Below are 23,837 nucleotides of genomic sequence, written 5' to 3'. Positions count from 1 at the left end.
GCCCCGTCCGTCCTTTCTCTTCTTTTCCACGGCCTGGTACGTTTTTCTTTTTTTTCCACGGCTGCTGACCCATCAGTAGGGTAACAAAGTTGGCTTTATAGGGATTGAAGGCAATAATTATATAATGGCCCTTGGACTTCACATAATAAAACATTAGCCATTCAACTTCGAAGGACTTTGCATCTTGATTCAAAACTTCTATAAAATCTTCTTTTTACCCAAATTATTGGAAACCGAGCTCGAGCAATCTATAAACATTAAAACACAGAATAAAAATCAGTTAACAAAAATAAAGGACTAATAAATATAGATTGGAGGGCCAAAATATGTATATTTTGGCACTTATCACACCCCCCAACTTACACTTTGCTAGTCCTCGAGCAAAGAAAATAAATAAATAAATAAAACAACTGATTAAGAGATAGATCTTTTAAACCCCCGGGTGGCCCCGGTAGGACGAGTGAAGTCTCGTGAGGATTTTCAGCAGTGATCATCCACAAAACACCGCGGATCCCTTTACTTGTAACTCAAAAACCTGCAATGTGACTCTTTGATACGCCAATGCCAAGAATATAGCATATGCGAAAATAGTTTTAGAGGCTATCAAAACATAGAAATAAATCATGGCACCAAACCTTAGCGTGTGTGAGCAATGACCTTAACCACAAGTGAACCACAACCAAGTACTTTCTCCGGACCGAGTCTCGACTTCAATTCTCACCGTGTTATGCACTCAACAAATGAAATCACTCAAAATAAGGTGCATATTACTCTCAATATGTGCGGGCAGACGTTATGTAAATGAAAGCAAATACTTCCGCACACGATGACACGAAAAGAAAGCTTTTTATAGTGGACACACGATCTCATGAACGGAATGCCAAGTATTGGAAATTCTCTCTATCCACCAATTTACAGCCCATTGCCCCTAAAATCAAATAGGACTTTTATTCGGTTATATTGTTGGGTAAGGAAAATTGCTTCAAAGGGTAGGATAAATCATAAGCAAGTGTCTGAGAATAAGCTAAAACAATATAGGGCAAGTGTAACAATGTGCACCCTCTTATCATTCTTTTCAACTCCGTCACATCTCTCTTATTTTTAACCCTTCACACAATTCCCCAGTGAAATTCACACGTTTCTTTTTTCAAACAAATGCAAGGGTGTCTTCTCCTTTTTCATTCAAGTTCTATTTTTTTTTCTTTATTTCTATTTTCTCAATTTTTTTATTTTTAGCTATGGGGAAAAATACACCACATTTCAAGCACAACTCTCTCAAATACACTTCCTCCATTCTCTTCAAAAATTAATCTTCACATGATTAGCTCGTCATTCTCAAGACACAATTTGGTTGGTAAAGCTTAACAAGAAAAAGGCTCATGCAAGAGGCTCAATGTGGCTCGCAAAGATAAGTATTTAAAAAAAAGAAACGAACCGGCTCAATCAGCAAAGATGGCCTATTATCATCTCCTAGGGGCAATACAACCATATAACTTTCCATTCCCAAAAGAAGATATAATAGGCATGCATTAAGTCCCAATACTTGATGACAAAGATAATGAGATCGACAACGATTAAGCTTCTTTCTCTTTCTTTTTTTTTTTTACGACAAACGAAGAGTTTATGTGACACCACTCCAAAGAAAGATAAGGCACTAAAGCTCACATGGGCATAAGTCTCCACTAATCTAGCCATTGAAAGCACTCAAGTCACAACTCACAAACAGTCAAGGTCCAACAAACGTGCAGTGCAAAGATGCTAAGAATGTATGCCAGAATAAATTTCTATCGCCAAGTTAGCAAAAAAAAAAACTACCATGCAATATCATATTCAAGTACTGCCCAACAATTCTCAACACTAGCAATCAACAAGTAGATATCGCAATCTTCAAGACTCAAGCAAAAAGGATCCAACAAGTATTTTTTTTAATTTTCAAATTTTTTTTAACAAAATAAAGAACAAAGTGATTCCTCCCCCCAACTTGAATTATTCAATGTCCGCATTGAAGGCATGAAAAATAAAGATAAGACAGAAACGTAAAAGAGAGGAGAGATATCACCTAGGAAAGGAGAGGCTAAGCAGAGAAAATTATAGAAAGAGGGAGACCCCCCAACTTAGATCAAACAACCTGCAAAATGTGAGCCTCCAAGACAGCAAGAAAAATAACTTTAAAAAAATAAACAATGCAAGAAATAAAATAAAAGACAAAAAAATCATCCACTTTCTTCACGCGAAAGACACGAGTACTACTTTTCTCCCCATTTCTCAAGCAAGAAACGGGTGGCTATACCAGACCAAAAAAAAAAAAAATTATGTATAAGCAGCCAAACGCGGGTACCGAATATTTATCATGCCAATGAAAGCTAAGACAATGAACATAACGCTCCATTCTACACCTTTTATCAAGAATTGAACCCGACCATGCCATAAGATAAGATACTTCGAGTAACACATTTGCCGAATTCGTTTTAGACATTTAAATTCCAAGAAATGTATAGCCCAAACTAGATCAATTTTCAAAGCGTTGACAAAGTCCACAAGATATGAATGATAAACTAAATTAAATTCATCAACACCAAGAAAATCAATCAGCTCCACATCTAAAAACTCTTGCGAAAGTGTAGATTCAGTAGCAGGAGTTGCACAATTTAGAGCTGAGAGTATTTGATTATTCAGTGCAACTATTGGCAATGACTCCTCAAAAGGCATAAAACCTGGTGCAACTATAGGCAATGACTCCTCAAAAGGCATATAGCCTTCATTAATGACAAGTAGCTCTATTTTCTCTTTTTCTCTCGCATCAGAATTCTTAGGAAGTGACTCTTTTCCCGTCGCATCAGATTTATTATCCTCAGAAAGTGACTCTATTTCCTCTCTTTCTCTGGCATCAAAATTGGTATCCTCAGAACTTTTGGTCAACTCACTAAATTGGAGCTTTTGGGTTAATTCATCTAAGAAATCCCAAGCGTCTTCAGGGGTTTTATCCAGAAATTCGTCAGTGGTCCTAAAATCCACCTCGCATGACTTAAGGTTTAAACCTCGGCAAAAGATAACCAGAAGACTGCCAAGCTCACAATTAAACGACCAAGAGAATACAACAAATTTAAATCGCTCCCAACACTGTGACAAAGACTCATCATCATGTTGAAAGAAATCTGATAGTTCTTGTAAAAGCATGTGAGTCTCATATGAGGGATTGAAATGATTGAAAAATTGTATTACAATCTCACCCCATGTCAAACTTGGACTCAAACAATTAAACCAATCTAGAGCACTATCACGCAAAGATGCTGGGAATACATGTAAAAGAACCACTTCATCACTAGCAAAAGCTTCCTCAAGTTTATGAACATGCGAAAAATGATTTTCTGATGCAAAACCATAAAATATAGGAAGCGACATTGAACAATCAAATTGTTTTGCATAACCTCCATACCTCCCCGCAAAATGGGCCATTTTTTTTTTTTTTTGCTTTTCAACGATAAAATAAATAAAAAAATAAAAATAAATAAAAAAATAACTACCCGAATTCTTAACACACGTTACCGTCCCCGGCAACGGCGCCAAAAATGCTTGACGATTTCCTAGTCCTAAATTAATGGGTTGCCCCAAGCGTAGGGCGGAGACCGACGTAGCACAATACCCGGTAAGACCGGAGTCGAATCCACAAAGACGGTGATGTGTGCTGACTAAAAACTCGGGTTGTTATAATTTAAATGGGCTCTTAGGTAGCCACCCTTTGTCGTTTTGATTGAGATTAAATTGAAACCTAGAAATTGATTGTATTTTTCAAATAATTAAAAGAGGTACAGTCGTAGGGTTCATAGCACTTGTAACTAGTCCGGATTAACCTGCTCTGTTTGGAGTTCTTAAAAACGTTTAATTTTAGATTGAAATAGATACCCCGCAAGATGCGAAACCCTATGGTCGCCTTATACCCATGCGCAGCGAAGAATGAGTTTTGGACCCCCATTCTCCCGTTCACATGAGCTCCGACGATGCCCAGGTTCGTCCGCGGGAAGTATTTTCCAATCTAAAATTGTTTTTTTTTTATATTGTTTGATAAAAGAAGCAGTGCCCGAACTAGCCACGGTGCGCTAATCACCCCGCGACCTTACCTGTACGACTACTCACTCATTATTAAACAAAAAGTAAGAAGCAAAATAAACCCTAGATTGAAACATGCTTCTATTACGCGAGATAGCAAATAAACATAAAATAACAACTAATTAAATACCAGCGAATAACTTTTATTAAAAACAGAAATTAAAACAAGTTACCTCAGTACGATTAATTAAACAAAGCTTTAAAACTTGATAGGAACAAAACGCGGAAGAAAGAAAAAATTATCGGAACAGAAAGAGATCTTGGCAACAGCCCCGTCCGTCCTTTCTCTTCTTTTCCACGGCCTGGTACGTTTTTCTTTTTTTTCCACGGCTGCTGACCCATCAGTAGGGTAACAAAGTTGGCTTTATAGGGATTGAAGGCAATAATTATATAATGGCCCTTGGACTTCACATAATAAAACATTAGCCATTCAACTTCGAAGGACTTTGCATCTTGATTCAAAACTTCTATAAAATCTTCTTTTTACCCAAATTATTGGAAACCGAGCTCGAGCAATCTATAAACATTAAAACACAGAATAAAAATCAGTTAACAAAAATAAAGGACTAATAAATATAGATTGGAGGGCCAAAATATGTATATTTTGGCACTTATCAATGACATTAATGGGTATTAGGTATAAATGAAGGAAATAACAAGAAATTTTAAGTTTGAAGTACTGTAGCTAGATTTAAATCTTTTCGGTTACATGGCTTTCACTTCCAGATTTAAAAAATGCACAATTTGACCACTTTGGGACCCCACATGAGCTTTTCCATTCATTCAGATGAAAACAAAAATATGACCTCCCAAATTGAAAGTCACATATATTCAAAACTAAAAAGGGGCGGCTAAATGTTTAGATTTTTCATTACACATTCATGCTTTGAGCTAGGTTACTTGTATGGCTTAGCTATTTTGAACTCGGGGACAGATTTAAAAATATGCAATAACGGAGGCACACCTAACCCTATGCTTTCTTAAATGATACATTTTTTGCCTGTAGAATAATATATTGGTGACTATATATGTAACTTTAACTAAATTAACAGAAAGAAGTGTGTTCATACAAAATAGTTACTGTGAAAATTTAGCACTCTAAGAAATAGATCGACAAACATCCAAACAAAGAAAATTTAGCATAATTTTAGTGAAACGCTGTCATAAACATTTTGGTATGGTAAAAATATAAAATTATTAACATCATTATACAGAAATCCAAAAGTCAAATACCTGATCATATATTCAAATATTAATTGGAATGAAGCCCTAGACATCCTCACGGAGGAAAAAAGTCAAGTTTCAATATAAAAGGCAAATATTTCAATCAAATGCTCCTATTGAAGAAAGTAGAAGTCAATGTTTATCATGACTTTAGGTTGTGAAAACCAGAGTTGCCATGTGGATGAAGTCCAGGTTTGACATCAAGTTCTATTCGGTGAAGGACTTTAGGTTGTTTTTGGGTGGAATGCGAAAGTTAAGTTGTAGATCCTTTTGAGGCGTTGTTTCTGTCCAACTCTCTATTGGATGGTCTTGCTTTCTTTGTCATTTTTGTGTTTTTTCCCTCGATGTACCCTTTCGAGTAATAAAATTTTTTCGTTTGCTGAGCAAAAAAAAATAAATGTTTATCATAACTATTTGCTTTGCCAACGAGTTTATCCAAAACTTTGGCTAAGTTTCCTTAATAAAGTCACGTAATTTTTTTTTCTTTATTTAAAAAATTTCGCGTTTGGCTGTATATTGCGCCAAATTCTTGGCTGAAAAAATTGGATTTCGGTTAAAAAATCAAATTTCAATCAAACACTCCTACCGAAGAAAGTAAAAGTAATGTTTATGACAACTTACCCAATGAGGGTATCCAAAACTTTGTCTAATCCATTGTTTAGGTCTCGTGCTAAGTTTCCTTAAAAAAAGGCACTTGTTTTTTCTCTTTATTTAAAATATTTCGTGATTGGCAGTATTGTGCCAAATTTTTTGGTGAAAAAATTGGATTTCGTTAAAAAAATCAAATTTCAAAAGTAGAAGTAATGTTTATGACTACTTACTTTCCCAACGAGGGTATCCAAAACTTTGTCTAATCGATTGTTTAGGTCTAGTCACTAGTCAGGCTAAGTTTCCTTAGTAAAGCCTCGTGATTTCCTTCTTTTTATTTTAAAAAATTCGCAACTGGCCGTATTGCGCCAAATTTTTGGGTGAAAAAATTGGATTTCGGTCAAAAAGTCAAATTTCAATCAAATACTCCTACCGCGCGAAGAACGTAGAAGCAATGTTTAATTATGACTACTTGCTTTCCCAACGAGGTTATCCAAAACTGTCTAATCAATTGTTCATGTGTAGTCACTAGTCAGGTTAAGTTTTCTTTAAAAAGTCATGTAATTTTTTTCTCTTTATTTAAAAAATATCGCGTTTGGCAATATTGCGCCAAATTTTTGGGTGAAAAAATTGGATTTCAGTCATAAAAACATAACATAATGGCAACGTCGCTTTTCTAGGAAAACTCCCAGTCATTCCACAAATATTTGAAGATATATTAACTTAAAATCAAGTACCATTGCTTAACTTTTATTTAAATTCGAACCATGGTGCCTCTTGAGCAGTTTAGGTAGATACATGTATGCATAAAGTGGCGGAGGGACATAGAGACAAAGGTGGGCAACCGACCCCACTAGCTGCCAAATTTTCATAGAGATAGATATGACTTTTATACCATTTTTACTAATTTGACCTCACTTAAAAATTTATTTTTGTCCCAATCCATTTAAGGATTTTGAACTTGAGGAAAAAAGGAGTCAAAATAGAATCTTTATACCCACAAAATTTTCAAACGTAGCGCTAATTTGTTTGTTTCTCAAAATAAATCAAGGGTTTCATTTATGAATTACACATTGTTCAAATTTTAAAACCCACCTATCGAAAATTCTGATTCCACCATTGCATGGATATGTACATATTTGAAAAATTAGTTTTTTCAGTTCTTTGTGGGGGCGGCGGCTTATGGGGCCCTCTCTCTCTAACTAGAAGAGTTTCTCTCTCTAAAGACCTCTGCCTATAAGTAAGCCACCCCCTCTTTCTTGTTCCCATCCAAATCCCAACTTTTCTCTCCTGATATTGCTTGTCTTTTTCCAAGCTCTGATTTGCTTCACATTTTACAAACACAACACACCTTCCAGCATGGTTGCTCCTGGAAAACACTTTGTGGTGGTCGTTATGGTGCTAGTAATAGCCACCATTTCCAACTCTGTTTCTGCAGATCCGGATATGCTCCAAGACGTTTGTGTTGCTGATCTCAATAATGGTATTTATTTTTTCCATATAGCAATGTTACAAACACGCCTTAATGTAAAGCAAAATTCTAGATATAACCATGTCTGAAACCATTAGATGCACATGATTTTAAACATATCTAGCAGTTTCAAACACAGTTGTACCTGTTTCCCTTTTTTGCTCGTACATGGTTTAGAAGCATTATCGAATTTGTGTGTGTTTGCGAATAGTGTTTCAAATTCGACCCGAATTTTTTGAGGATTAGTACGCACCCAATTCTCTTCCCTTAAACTACCATTAATCCATTGTGGCAAAAGGAAATAAACTTTGGTTGGAGAGTGTGGAAAACACAATTGATTTGGAGATCCACATAAATCAGATTTATGGTATGTTTATGGGTTTGTCGTAGCATTTCTCTTCAGAAAAAAGTACTTGTTGTACTATATGTTTTTGTAGTGTAGCATAATACACTTTTATGTTGGGATGATTTTGGTCAAATGCAACAATAAATTTGAAGTTATTTCGTTTTTTCTTCGAGTAACGAAAATTTTGATGTACTTATTTCTTATCTATTAAATTGAAAAACTTTTTTTTTTTTTGCTCGGCAAACGAAACTTTTTATTCACTTGAAGAGGGTACATCAAGAAAACAAAAACACGAAAAAGAAAAATTGCTTAGACTACTTCATCCAACAGATAGTTGGACAATACCTCACCAAAGATACCGCTAAATCCTTAGCTTCCGAATACCATCCAAAAAACCTTTGAACTCCTCCACCGTATATAATTTAATCTCAAACTTAGACTTCATCCATATAGCCACTCTAGTCTTCGCAAGCTCACCCACCTCCTGGATACTTGTTGAAGCATTGTTAAAAACATAGTCGTTTCTTACCAACCACAAGGACCAAAGAGTTGCATAGAAGGTAGCTTCCCATAAGTGTTTCTCCAAGTTTGTAAACTTAGTATCAAACCACCATAGTGCCAAGTCTTCCAAAAAGGGAGGGCATACCCACCTAACATGCCACCAGTCCAACAAGAGCGACCACAAGTCCCACGAGAACTTACAGTGTAAAAATAGGTGCTGGGGAGTTTCTGGGTGTGCCAAACACAACGGACAAAACTGCTGATGATCCTCTTGGATCAGATTCCTGCTATAGAGCTCTGATCTAGTAGCTACTCTGCTTTGGATTGCCATCCATACAAAGACTTCCACCTTTGGGGGGCTAAGATTCCTCCAGACTGATCCCAAAACCAGATTCATAGCATAACTTTGCTGCTCCCATTGGTAGTAAAGTGATTTCACTGAGAAACATTTGTCCGAAGCCCATTTCCATTGCAAAATATCACACTTAGATTCATCTAATATCACAGATTGTAGTCTTTGCTTTAGTTCCTCCTCAATTGGTTTCTCCCAATCACGTAACACCCTTCTAAATTGCAGATTCCACCTCTCACTCCCAAAACCATTTTTAACTGAGCTAATCACCTCCTCTTTTTGCAAAGAGAGTAGATATAGTCTAGGGAAAGACTCTTTGAGAGTATTGTCTCCAAGCCACAAATGGTTCCAAAAAGAAGTTTCCTGCCCGGAGTTGACCTGAATTCTAAAGCCATCCAAGATTATTGAACCCATACATGAGGAAGAGTCCCCTACAGAGCAAATATCCCTCCATATTCTAGAAACCCGTCCTGATAGAGGCATATAAGGTAACCATGCTGCCTGTTCCAACCTATACTTAGCTCTGATAACCTTGACCCACAGTGAATCTTTATCCTCGTTGAATCTCCACCACCATTTAGCAAGAAGTGCAAAGTTTTGTTGTATCAATTTCCTCACGCCAAGTCCACCAAACTCCTTCTTTTTCGCAATTGAATCCCACTTCACCAAGTGTAGCTTCTTCTTTTCCACTGTATCACCCCAAAAAAATTGTCTCTGTAGTTTTTCCATCGCCTTTGCCACAGTCGTTGGAAGTTTGAAAAGAGACATATAGTATGTGGGCAGATTAGAAAGTGAAGAATTGATAAGAGTAAGTTTGCCACCCGAGGAATTATTCCTCCTTCTCCACACGCTTAACCTTTTCTCCATCCTGACTAACACTGGCTCCCAAGTTTTGATTCTGCTGGGATTGGCTCCAAGAGCCAGTCCCAAGTACTTAATTGGAAGAGATTCAATTCTACACCCCATTACCTGAGCAAGGGTTTCCACTTCTTGTTGTTGGACATTGACACCACATAGCGAACTCTTGGAGAAGTTAATTTTTAGCCCCGACATTAGCTGAAAGCATCTCAAGATTCTTTTAATATTAGCCATCTCCTCTCGATCACTGTTGCAAAATATTAAAGTATCATCCGCAAATTGTAGATGGGACACCGATACCCCAGTGGATCCAATCTTTATCCCTTTGATTATATTTAACTCCTTGGCTCTTTCCAACAGAATGTTAAGAGCTTCCACAACTATGTTGAACAAAAAGGGGGATAGAGGATCCCCTTGTCTGAGGCCTTTCTGAATCCTAAACTCTTTGGATGCAGAACCGTTGATCAAAACTGACATGGTAACCGAGGAGTAACATTCTTTCATCCAGCTACACCATTTCTCCCCAAAGCCCATTTTTGCAAGTAAATCAAGAAGAAATCCCCAATTGACACAATCATATGCTCTTTCAAAATCAATTTTAAGAAGTAAACCCCCTTGATTACTATTCTTCCAACTATGAATGACCTCATTAGCTATTAGAACCCCATCTAAAATTTGTTTACCTCCAACAAAAGCAGCTTGAGATTCACCAATAATTGCAGGTAAATGAAATTTGATTCTACTAGCCAACACTTTAGCTAACACCTTATAAATCCATCCCACCATACTAATGGGTCTAAAATCTTTAAAAGACAAAGGGCAGTCCACCTTAGGAATTAAAGATACAAAAGTAGAATTGATACTTTTAGTGAGCTTTCCGTTGGCATGGAATTCCGAGAAGAATTGAAGGACCATATCCTTCATAAACTCCCATCCTTTCTTCACAAAGGAGAAGTTAAAACCGTCTGGACCAGGGGACTTGATCGAACTACATCCCTTCACAGCTTGCCATATCTCCTCCTCATAAAACTGTCTTTCAAGAAGTAGAGATGCTTCTGGCTTCAATTTTCTGAGAAATACTCCACCCAACATCGGTCTAGATGACCTCTCCTCTTTGAAATTACTGCAAAAGTACTCGACTGCAACTTCCTTAATTTCACAAGGATCTTCCACAGCTCTTCCATTTACAGAGATTGACCCCACCATATTTCTTCGGTACATGTTGTTAGCCACAACTTGGAAGAATCTAGTGTTTTTATCACCCAACTTTAACCAATTAGCCCTGGATTTTTGTCTCCACATTGATTCCGACAGACGAGACAATCGCCAAAACTCAATTTTAGCTCTGCATTTTACTGCTTTCTCTTCTGTGCTGAGCTGCCGATCTTCAGCTAGAAGATCAAGTTGATGAAGTTCAGCTTCAAATTCCTTTAAGGCTAAATTAATATCACCGAAATCTTCTTTATTCCACACCTTTAGCTTCTCTTTAATAGCCTTCATTTTCTGCATAATAACGAAGCCAGCCCACCCATCCACCCGAGTATTATTCCATGTTTCTCTTGCGATCTTCATACAGTTAGGATTAGACAACCAGATATCCAAGAATTTAAAAGGTTTAGGGCCCCAATCCCTATAGTCATCCATAATTGCAACAGGACAGTGATCGGATATAGGTCTGTGCAGTCCCCATTGAAGCACTTTAAATTCTTGAATCCAGCTTGGAGACAATAAAAATCTATCCAAGCGGCTATGGACAGCATTATCTTGGTAATTGGTCCATGTATATTTCCTACCAATCATAGGAATGTCCTCCAATTCCATACTATTGCAGAAATCCACAAAGTCCCTCATACCCCTCTCCATCCTTAAACAACCCACCCTCTCACCAGGTCCTTTGATTTCGTTGAAGTCGCCCCCAACACACCAGGCCACCTGAGAGTTTTCTTTAAGGGCTAGGATTTCCTCCCATAGAACTCTTCTATTTACCACATCATTTGGAGCATAAACATTAACAATACTACAAGGAAAAATACCGTTAATAACTCCTTGCAGTAAGATAAAAGATCTGTGAAGAGTGATGGTTTCTGCTTTGAAAAACTCTTTGTTCCAAGCAATTTAAAAGAAGAAGTTAAATAGGCATCCTATTTATATAACTTATTTAGATATCCATTCTAATGGGTTTGAATACTTATGTTCTCGTCCCTTAATTGGTTGAATGATCCATTTTGCCCTTATTAATTAATTCTCTCTCTTTCCAAAATTTATAACTCTTTCATTTAAGAAATTGCAATTATCTATCTCCATTTTTTACTTTTTATTTACTAAGCCCCAATTATTAATTACCTTACCAACCAATTATCCCAATATGATCAATTCCGAAATAATTTATGTTTCCATGGATTATATTGACAAAAATACAAAAATACTAATCATACTCGGGACATGAAAAATATTGACAAAAGAAAAATTATCATGATTACCATGAAAAATATCAACAAAATTACCCTTAAAAATATTTCAGGACATGGTGGATATTCAAATCAATCATATTTTTGAAGCAAATCCACCATGTTTATTATGATTTATTTTGTGAATTCTCCATAAAAAAATTTGGCTCAATAACAACAACCAATTCATGAATAATTTTTAAAAATATACATAGTTTATCATGAGATAATTATGAACAAATTTATGCACATACTCATATCGATCATATTTTTTATGAAATATTTCTACACAATAAATCATATTACGAAATATGGTGGAGATTCAAATCGATCATATTTTCCATGAATTATTTTCTACAAAATTTCCATGAAACATGTTGTCTCAGAATTGATGTAAGTTAAGAAATAATTACAAAAATAATAAATTTGTTAACATGGTAAATACACAAAACCAATGAAGTACTGTATAATTTCCCTTTAACATGAATCTGCTACGTTCCTAAGGGAAACACTGGATAATTTATCTTATACAAACCGAAGGAAGCCCTGAACCATTTCAGGCGACGTGGGTGACGGCGTTTGGGTCAGATTTGCAGGAGTGCACGACGGCATTTGTGGCAATGCGGTGCAGATCGCCGTTGCAGAGAGAGAGAGAGAGAGAGAGAGAATGAATTTGCGACGGCACTTGCGGAGAAAAGGGATAATGATCCAAAGCCAAATGGGTTTTTCGGCTGTTCGAATGTGTTTAGATGAGGAAAGGGATACATTTTATTCATATTAATGAAGGGTTAATCGGAAACAAAAAACAATTTATTCATATTAATAAAGGGTATTCTTGGCATTTTTTTAAAATGTCCGGATGGAGACTTAAGGATTTAAATCACTAAGGATGGGAACTTAAGTATCACTAGAGGACATGATTCCTATTTAAGTTTCACATGATTTTTGTGTAAATCAAAGCATGATATTTAAAATTATAAGACACTAACATACTACTGACTAACATACTAATGGATTTAAATAGTTAAAATTATCAAGAAGTATACTAGTTTCGAAACCTCTGTTAGCTCCACTACAATACCGTCACTTTCCGTTGGTATTATTTGTTTATGGTATTCCTCTTTGTCCACAAAGAATCTTTTTTCTCAATCTTTGCTCCCAAATGTAGGCCTCTCCAAACCTCGTACGTAAATGTATTACATTTTGGTGTAATTGTTATGCTCTGATTTCTCATTTTGACATAACAATACCTTATTGTTGATACACAGCTGTGAAGATGAATGGTTTTGCTTGCAAAGCAAGCTTCAGCGCATCAGATTTCTTCTTTGCCGGCCTATCAAAGCAACAGCCCACCAACAATACGCTGGGTTCTATCGTGACTCAGGCCTTTGTGACGGAAGTTCCTGGCCTCAACACCCTAGGTGTCGCCATGGCCCGTATTGACTTTGCCCCTGGCGGCCTTAACCAGCCCCACGAGCACCCACGCGCCACCGAGGTATTGTTCGTTCTCTACGGAGAATTGGATGCTGGGTTCATTACCACTGCCAATGTGCTTGTTTCCAAGACCATCAAACAAGGTGAAATATTTATTTTCCCTAGGGGTTTGGTTCACTTCCAAATTAATAATGGAAAAGGACCGGCCGCCGCTATTGCTGGATTCAACAGCCAGAATCCGGGCCGCGAGGACATTGCCACATCGTTGTTTGCCGCCACGCCCCCGGTGCCAGATAGTGTGTTGAGCAAGGCTTTCCAGATATCAAATCAGGAGGTTGATGCAATCAAGTCAAAGCTTGCAGGAACGTCCTAGAGGGTGCTTTGTGATCTGGGGTTGGTATATTGTTGGTTTTCTTGCTTTTATTCTCATTGTCTATTAAAATAAGGATTCATGGTTTCACGATAAGAAATAGTGGGTCAAAAAGTGAACCAATGTTGTATTTGAATCCATTTACATATGTATTCTATTTCACTTTTTGTGTTTACCGAGAAATAAGACAATTGTTTTAAATAACAATAGCATCTAAATGCGTATCAATGATAGTATTGTACTGTCACTGAAATTTGGATCGTAATTTGACTAACCTCAATTATCTGGCCATCCATTACTACACCTAAATAAATATATTTTCTTTGGCTAAGCTACACATAAATAAGTATTAGTATGTATATTTTTAAGAAGAAATAAGATAGAAGCAAAATGGGAAGAAATTAATTGAAAAACAGAAAGCTGATTGACATCTTTTAATGTGGGCACTAGCGTAATTTTTTAAGGCCATAATTAAGATGAACTGCACATGTATTTGGCAATATTACTGTAAATAATAAAAATATAGGGGGCACGTGTGCACCTTTTTTAATCAACTCTTGGCGCGGTGTACGTGGATTCGACTATTGTCAAGTCCTCAAATTTTATCATACAATGGAAGCCATTCGGACAAGATTTGCTGAGATGTTGGATTCCAAGCCAAGACACTTTCTCATGATTCACATCAAACCAATATCTATATATGTTGACAGATGAGTGTAAAATAAGATTCGAAATGAAGTTGGTAATTTGATAACAAAAATTAAAAAATAAATTGCATTTTCAGGCGCATGGGAAAATTAATCTTTTGTACGGAACTGATAACAACTGCGACTAATAAAGTAAAATTTGGATCGAGATTACGATTTGGATCGAGATTACGATTTGGGAGAGCAGGAGGAGTTTGGATCGAGATTACGATTTGGATCATTTTCAACAAAACTCCCTTACCAGCCCAAATGCAAAATTTCACCTAACTGTGAGTGTTTTACGTATCCAACAAAAGGTTCAAAACTGTTCGGTTACTCGGGTTTTACTTCCAGATTGAAGGTCACATATTCAAAAATTTAAGGGGTGGCGTAGTGGTTAAATTTTCTATTTCTCAATCCCCTTTGAGGCTGCTTGTAAGTTCGTAAGGGTTAAGCTCCTCGAGAAACTATCTGATTTCAAAGATTTGTTGAAGCCCTAGACACCCTTTTTTAAGAAAAAAGAAGCTAATTTTAATCACATACAAGAGATAGTAGTAGTCAATTAATGTTTATACATGTAGCATATTTGTCCTGAGTAATCCATAGGGTATTTGTAGTCTTTCGTTCCACATATATCCCAAAAAAAGAGAGGTGATGGAGCGCCATACCCATTGACTTTTTGGTACTCTATGCAGCATAGAAATGTCCTTGCAACCCTAGCCCCACCCCTCTTCCCTGCGACGCCTCCTCCGGCGGCTGCCGCCGGCAAACCTTGAACTCTTCTCCTTTTCCCCAGCCTTACCCGAGCTTATCCCGATCTTCCCCATTTTTCCCCTTTACCTGTTCATCCCTCTTCCGTCACGTCCAACCCCTGTGGTTAAATCTCATCGCTGCACAACATTTTCCTCTTCCAGATCCACTGGAGGTGGTCACTTCTCGTTTCTGCAGTTGGCTACGTTTCTCAGCTTCGTGGGGTTGTTCGCACGGATCTTCCATTACCTTAACTTTGTAGCTCTTGCCCTCTGCTTCAATGATAATCCACTTATCAATATCCTTGAAAATACTAGTGGTGATAAGAATTTTAGCCACATCAAAAGAAGACATTTTCACCGTCGATTCATCAGTAGATAAAAAAAGAACCCTATAATTCTCCAATAGATTTGAAAGAAGTATTACTCTATCCATTAAGCGGTATTTCATAGCAACATAACCACACAAATCTTTCAACGCACGCCGCTTGTCCATCCCAAGGTTTAGTTTCAGAGAACCACCCTTGAAGACAGTTTTCTTCAACCATTTTCTCCATTTCTTCCACGCTGGTACAAGTTAAAATTACAAGACTTCAAATTAGCACTTGAAGAACTTTCAAATCTTACAGCTCTAGGGCCAATCCCAGCTGGATTAGACTTGCTTAAGTGCCCAAGATTCTCCGTTCTCTTCACCCCCATTTGTTTGTTACCCTGTAATACCCTGCTATGAGTTTTAAGCACACGTTCTTTAGAGCCGCCATTCTGCGTAAAGTATGCCAATTTTACCACCAATTTCCTATTATCCACCTCCATACCATGAGCCCTGAAAATGGCCATATCAGCAGATACAGAGCAATTTATATCTAACGAAACCAAATTTAGTTCCTGTCTTGCTACTGCTTTTGGGGGACGAAAGCATCCCTGACCACACCATAGTTATTGAATACTTTCCTCAACCACAGATGGGTTGCCTTATCCGGAATATTATCAACAAACAAAGTAACTAGTTCATCCATCGTGCTTACACATTGAAGAATCAACCCGAAATTGAACAACCCACAGAATAATCAACTGAAAGCCCTCGAAAGCAACACAGCCAAGACACCTCCGGCACACCGACCGATCAATAAAACATAGAACCCAAGAGCAGAAAAATTACCTCGGAATAGAGAGGCAAAATACGTGGATCTCAATTCAGCTGCAGAGGTTGAGGGGACTAGAAAAGAAAAATGGAAACAAAAGTCGATTGAAAATATGTTGGGAATTCCGAAATCCAAGAAAAGAGGTGGTAGGAAGAAGAAACAATGTGTTTTGTTCAGGTAGGCAGTAGCAGCAGCCGCTTTATCATTTGAAGATAGTAATAATAGGAATAGATTCATTCTCGATGAAACTCAAGCAATTTGGACTCTTGACGAGGCTCGAAAAGTTTGGGATCTTCATGAAACTCTAGGTTTGAGCTATAATAGTGACAAGGAAGATGTGATCAGAAGGATTGCTCAGATGGAGGAAATGGATGAGGAGCGTTACAGAGCCATGTTGGCTTCAGAGTAATTTTTTCTGCTTTGAGGAGTTAGTTTAGGGAGATGTCTCTTGGTGTGTTGGAGTCTTAGGTGTCTCTTTGGGTGTTGGGTTGAGTCTTAGTTGTCGGATGTCTCTTGAGTGTTGTGAGTGGTGTTGTTTTGTCTTTATTGGCTTCTTGCCAATCTCAAATTGTTATTCTCTCTCTTTGGGTCCTTGCGGCATATGATTGTTGGAGTTTGTTGTTGCCTCTTTGTGGATTCACTCTTCTTCAGCTTGATGCCTTATGCTTTGGGTCCATTTAATCTTTGTAATTAGTTTTCAAAGGTTAATAATTTTTTTTGCCTTTCAAAAAAAAACATATATCCAAAATTACCAAGACTAAATCTTGAGCATACCATAGGAGAGATTAGGTTTTGGTTCAATTTGAAGAAAACTTCCTTTTCTTAAGCATTGTGTGCTTATTGTGGTTGAGCCCCCTTCCTTACATTACACATTAAGAGTTTTACTTGGATTTGAGTACTCCCAAATTCAAAGTAACAAATACAAACCAAAGGGTTGGCTAAATGCTTAGATTTTTTCATTACACGTTCACTCTTTGAGGTTACTCGTATGGCTTAGCTATTGTGAAATCGGGGACAAATTTAAAAATATGCATTAGTGGAGGCAAACCTAACCCCATGCCTTCTTAAATGATACATTTTTTGCCGGTAAAATAACATGTTGGTGACTATATATGTAATCTTAATGTAATTACATAAAGGAGCGTGTTTGTACAAAATAGTTGTGTGAAAAATTAGCACTCTAAGAAATAGATTGACAAAACATCCGAATAAAGAAAATTTAAAGTAATTTTAGTGAAACACTGTCATAAACTTTTTGGTATAGTAAAATTAAAATATAGAATTATTAACATCATTTTTCAAAATAAATCGGGGGACACGCCCCTGCGGGACCCACATAAGTTCGGCACACAATTACTTGATCATAATTTCAAATAATAATTGGGATGATGCCCCAACTAGAAATCAAGTTTCAATCAAAAAGTCAAATTTCAATCAAACACGCAAGAAATGTTTATCTATGATCTCTGCTATAGAAATAAATAGTACTAATTTAATTAATAAACAAAAGCATCGATCTGAATCGGAAGACGCATTCCATTAATTGTAGGTTTATTATCCTAATCCTTGGTTTACAGAAAACACTTTTGCCTCCTGTCACAGACCACCATCAGACCATCACAAAAAAAACCCCAATGTCACTGCGAACCGCAATGTCCGAAAAGCCCAATTTGCTACAACATCACCAAAACCATTAAAAAAAAAAGAAAAGAAAAAAAGAAAGAAAAAAAAAACACCCAAAACCTAAGCTATTGAAAACCCCACCCCAGACCCGCCATTGCCAATTGACGCCCCTAAAACCCCAGGGAGCACCAGCCAAAACAATACCAAACACCACCGCACCCCATGCCACCATCCAACAGCCCAAAACAAACCCCAGCCCCGCACCAACAGAAGACACCAAAGTCGAAACCGGCGATGCAGTAATGTAGAACACGTGGAGGTCCAATTTCATAATCAATTGGACCAGTCGAAACCTCGGAAGCCTAAACGTTGTTTAATTGCAAATTATCCAATTTGGCAACTTTCGGACGAGCTCAGTGTTGTTTAATTGCAAATTACCCTAGTTTTTTTTTTTTGGTCGGCAAAAGAGAAATTTATTCAAAACACGAAAGGGTACATTGATCAAGGGAAAGAGTAAGAAAGCATCACTACTAGAAACATACATCCCAACGAGGTTCGCACCTATGTTCTAATACTATCATGTGCAAACCACAATCCCAGGAAAAAACAAAAAGAAAGACATCCAATAAAGTATTGGCTGTACTCCAAAAAAACAATCACAAAATCAGATCCATATACTAAATTTTGGTCCTCCTGATTCCCTCCAAGCTTCTCTTTAAATCCTCAATGGAATAATCCTTGATGTCAAACTTTCCTTTTATCCAAAAACCCATTCTAGTCTTGACCAAGTCGCTCAGCTCTTCCACATCTTTTGAGACATTGTTGAAAATAAAATCATTCCTTGCTTTCCAAAGTGTCCATAATACTGCAAAAAAACAAGTCTCCCAGCAGAACTTTTCTAAATTCTTAAATCTATGAGAAAACCACCAATTCATAAGCAAAGATAAAGAACAAGGACAAACCCATGTTGTGTCCCACCACCTAATGATTGAGGACCAAAGCTGCCACGAAAATTTGCAAAGCAGGAGCAAATGCACTGGTGACTCAATATGCAGAGAGCAAAAAGTGCACAGATCATTACCTGAAGTAAGGATTCCTCTGCTGCACAAAATGGATCTTGTTGCTATTCTATTTTGGACGGCCTGCCAAACGAAAACTTCAATTTTGGGGGGACATAAGTTCCTCCAAATCACACTGAGCCACCCATTTTGATTTTCCATCTAGTTTTCCCATTCTGCATAAGCTGAGCTTACTGAGAAAAATTTGTTGGCATTCCACCTCCATTCCATAATATCATCTCTGGACCTATCCATCGGGTATCCTTGAAGTTTCTGAAGAAGCCTCTGTTTTTGCTCTTCTTGCCACACACGCAAAGGTCTTTTGAAAAGCAGATTTCAGGCAGGTTCTTCTCCCTCTTGTAGCATGTCTTTTATCAAGGAAATTTTCTGTAACGATAAAAGGAACAGCCTAGGAAATTCTTGTTTAAGTGTTACTTCCCCGATCCAAATCTGGTCCCAAAACCTTATTGAAGCCCCTGAGCAAACTCTGATTCTAAAACCTTGTTGAACTACGTTACAAAGTGTTGAGGACTCCTTACCTATGGAGCAAATGTCACTCCACATAGTTGAAACTTTTCCAGAATCTGGAGTTTTTGGGACTGAGCAATCATTCCTCAAACCATACTTACTTGAGACCACCTTGGTCCATAGGGCATCCTTTTCCTTAGTAAATCTCCACCACCATTTTGCAAGTAAGGCCTCGTTATGAACCATTAGTCTTTTGATTCCTAATCCCCCACACCCTTTGCTCCTAGTTACTGACTTCCATTTCACTAGGCTCATCTTTCTCTTTTCATTTGCACCTCCCCAAAGAAATTTTCTTTGCATTTTCTCCAAGTTCTTTGCCACTCCCATTGGAATTTTGAACAATGACATGTAGTATATAGGTAGAGAGCTCAAGGTGGATTTGATCAGAGTAATCCTTCCCCCTGTGGACAAAAATCTGGTTTTCCAGAGGGCTAATCTCTTAGAAACCCTCTCGACAATTGGCTTCCAAGTCTTTACCCTTCTAGGATTAGCTCCCAAAGGAAGACCCAAGTAATTCATTGGGAGCTTACCTTTCAAACAGCCCATAATCTCAGCCAGAACCTCCACCTCCTGATCTTTAATACCCACACCACACATCATGCTTTTAGAGAAGTTTATCTTCAGTCCGGACATCAGTTGGAAGCATCTAAGAATCCTTTTAACACTTCTAATCTCCTCTGGATCGTTATTACAAAAAATAAGTGTGTCATCTGCAAACTGTAGGTGAGTCACAGCCAGTCCAGTAGAGTCCTAATCTCCACTCCTTTAATCAAACCCAAACCTCTTGCTCTTTCAAAAAGAATGTTGAGAGCTTCCACCACAATATTAAAAAGGAAAGGGGACAAGGGGTCTCCCTGCCTCAGACCCTTGTGAGATTTGAATTCCTGAGTTGGTGATCCATTTACTAAAACTGATAATGACACAGAGGAAATGCATTCCTTGATCCAATTACACCACTTTTCTCCGCACCCCATTTTCCTTAGCAAGTCCAACAAAAAATTCCAGTTAACACAATCATAAGCTTTTTGAAAATCAATTTTCAGTAGGATACCTCCTTTCTTGTTATTTTTCCATAAATGGATAATTTCATTTGCAACAAGGGCACCATCCAGAATATGTTTGCCTCCCACAAAGGCAGCCTGGGCCTCACCAATCATCAAATGCACAGAACGCTTAAATCTGTTTGCTAACACCTTAGACAAAATTTTATAAACACATCCAACTAAACAAATTGGTCTGAATTCATTAAAAGAAGCTGCCCCATCCACTTTTGGAATTAAAGCAAGGAAAGATGAGTTAATACCTGTTGCTAATTTGGCATTACTGTGAAACTCCTTAAAAAAATTCATTATCTCAGTCTTCATAAATTTCCAAGCCTTTTTAATGAAAGAGAAATTGAACCCATCAGGACCCGAGGCGTTGAAGTTATTGCATCCCTTGATAGCATCTGAGATTTCCTTTTCTTCGAAAGGACTTTCGAGTAGCGAGGACAACTCTGGAGGCAATATCCTTGGGAAAATCCCTCCCAAGGTGTTTCTACAAGGATGCTCCTCTTGAAAAATGGATTCGAAATATTTGATTGCTTCAGCTTTAATATCCTTTGGATCTTCCACCATTCTCCCCTCCACCTTCACAGCTCCCATAAGGTTTCTTCTGAATCGATTGTTAGCCAATATCTGAAAGAATCTAGTGTTTCTGTCCCCTAGCTTCACCTAATTCACTCGAGATTTCTGTTTCCACATTGACTCTGCCATTCTAGAAATAGCCCATAGCTCATTCCTAATAGCATTCCTATCTCCCTTCTCAGCATCAGTCAATTGTCTTCCTTCCATAGCTATGTCAAGATTATGTAACTCTTGTTCCAAGTTTTGTAACTTAGTGTTAATGTCCCCAAATTCTTCTTTGTTCCACACCTTTAACATCTTCTTCATAGCATGTAATTTCTTCCTAATATGACATCCAGCCCATCCCTCCGTCTGGACACTCTCCCATTCTTCCTTAGCAATCATCATACACTTTGGGTTTGTTAACCAACAGTCCATGAACCTAAAAGGTTTAGGACCCCAATCTCTATTATCATCAGAGATGAGAATTGGGCAGTGGTCAGAGATTGGTCTATGGAGACCCCATTGAACAATTTTGAAGTTGTCTAGCCAACCTTGAGATAAAAGGAACCTGTCAAGCCTGCTTTGAGCTCCATTATCTTGGAAGTTAGTCCAAGTGAACCTTCTGCCTGCCATAGGCAAATCATGGACTTCCATGGCATTCATGAAATCATTAAAATCTCTCATTCCCCTATCATTCCTGAGGCACCCCACTCTCTCGCCTATGCTTTTGACCTCATTGAAATCTCCACCTAAACACCAGGGGACTTGGAAGTAATTTTTAAGCTGAATCAACTCCATCCACAATTCCCTTCTATTCCTGATCTCATTTGGAGCATAAACATTTATTACAATACACTCAAAGTTTCCTAGAAGAGTACCTTTAACAATGATGAAGTTCTTTCTTGCTAGTATATGTTGTGCCCTGAACGATTTCTTGTTCCACATAGTGATTAAACCCCCTGATGCTCCTTCTGATTCTGCAATGACGTAATCCATCTCTGCATCACCCCAAATCCTTATAGCAGTACCTCTCTCTAGCTTTTCCAACTTTGATTCTTGAAAAAGAACGATATCAGGTTTCTTGCTCCTTATAATTTTGGAGGCAAATCTTTTTTTAAGTCTGCTCCCCAAACCTCTAATGTTCCATGATAGTATCTGCATTAACACTGATGGGCACCAAGAACACCTCTTTCTATTAAACCTCTACTTGGTCTTGTCTTTCCCCTTCATTTTGGAGTACTCTTGGGAATCCACCTCGATCATTCTTCGGACCAAAAACTCCTCCTTCCCAAAGAAATTCATTCCCATTTCTCTGCCGGCTTTCAAAGTGTCTCCAATTTCAGATATGATGGCGTCTTCATTGTGCTCTAGAGCCCCAGAAGAGACAATGTTCTAAGCCAATTGCCCAGATCCCCCCATTATATGATCCTTGAAACCTGAGCTCATACCATCCCTCGCCCTTTGATTTATTTCTTCTTCAAATTGAAACATTTGGGAGTACATTCGTCTCCTTCTCCTTCTACATTCACCTGGCCGATTTAGATCCACCACCAAGTTAAAGCCCACTTATGTGTCTTTATCCATATGCTTGTGGGTAATGTGAGGCCCAAGCTGTGTTTCCTCCACATGTTCAGAAAAAACTGATCCAGATTCTGATTGGGCCGAAGTTGGCTTGTCATTCAATCTGTCATGGGTCTGTTTCTAGTTTGTGGGCTTGTCAATCTCCATAGAGTCTGTTTCCCCTCCCACTGCTCTTTTTGAATTTTCTCTCGCCCTTTTTGAATCTTCTTTCTCCACGTGATTGTCTGTACACTTAGCCGAATTTGGCAAGTTGCTTATGCCTATGTCAACCAAGCTCTGTTTTCCAGGCCCCTTTTTCTTGTTAGGACTAGTCGCCGATTTGGGGTCACTATCATCGTCCTTCTTGCTCTTTCTGGACCTCCTTTCCATACCGGATTCCACCTCGTCATCTTCATCCCCTCCAACTGTTCCGAGTTTTCCGGCCATGGTTTGCATCTGACTTGTATTACCCTTGACGTCGTACTGATCATCTTCGCATACCTTGACCAGATAATGAGCACCGTTAACCTCGACTTGGATAGTAGTGTCAATTTTAGCAATTGATTCTGTTACAATCAACACCCTTCCTTTATCAAAAGAGGCTTGACTTGACGTGTCATCGTCTGTCATTATGAAAGATCCCCAGTGTTCACCAATCCTTCTAAACAGATTAGAACACCAACCATTCAATGGCACTCCAAAGCAGTTAAGCCAAGCGAAACGTTCCACGCTCGCTGCCTCCCCTTCCCATGGTTTAACATCATAAAACCATCTTTGCAGCAAATTTTCTTTAATAGCCCCATCTCTTGCATCTTTACTGGTAAACGTTAGCAAGATGGATCTTCCCCCCATACTCCTAATTTGAACATCACAAATATTTGCCATTTGTAATTTCTGGGCGAGAACATCCACCCTCACCACAGTGTGGGGCTTGGCTATGGCACTTCTCAAAAGCCATTCCATACCCTGTTGGTTGGATTTTAATAATTTGTCTTTCCTCGACCACCTGTTTTGACACCATCTCTTTACCTTTTACTACCTGAGCAAAAGATCTCTCTCTGTTGCGGCCCTCGTCAAAGGACCCATTCCTTCTACTTGATTCAGCATAAGGAGCGTATTGTTGTGGCTTTTCCTTCCTTTTGTTAGCCACCATTTCTCCACCACTGTCAGCATCCCTTCGCAAGAG

The 23,837-nt window shown here is 38.1% G+C and overlaps 1 protein-coding gene across 3 annotated transcripts in view; it reads left to right on the top strand.

The window, feature by feature from the left end:
• The window catches only part of LOC131308766 (germin-like protein 5-1), a 136,528-nt gene that overhangs the window by 75,758 nt on the left and 36,933 nt on the right, over nt 1-23,837 (top strand). The window contains exons 2-3 of one of the 3 annotated variants that reach the window (XM_058335779.1): nt 7,340-7,402; nt 13,163-13,905. In XM_058335779.1, coding sequence (XP_058191762.1) covers nt 7,340-7,402; nt 13,163-13,701 — 602 coding nt within the window. In that variant the 3' untranslated portion in view covers nt 13,702-13,905. Of the gene's footprint in view, nt 1-7,191; nt 7,403-13,162; nt 13,906-23,837 lie in introns of those variants that run through there. The other 2 variants (XM_058335770.1, XM_058335771.1) reach the window with 2 other exon arrangements.

This window comes from Rhododendron vialii, chromosome 11a (assembly GCF_030253575.1).
Source record: "Rhododendron vialii isolate Sample 1 chromosome 11a, ASM3025357v1".
Lineage (NCBI taxonomy): Eukaryota > Viridiplantae > Streptophyta > Magnoliopsida > Ericales > Ericaceae > Rhododendron > Rhododendron vialii.
This window is presented reverse-complemented; position numbering and strand designations above follow the sequence as displayed.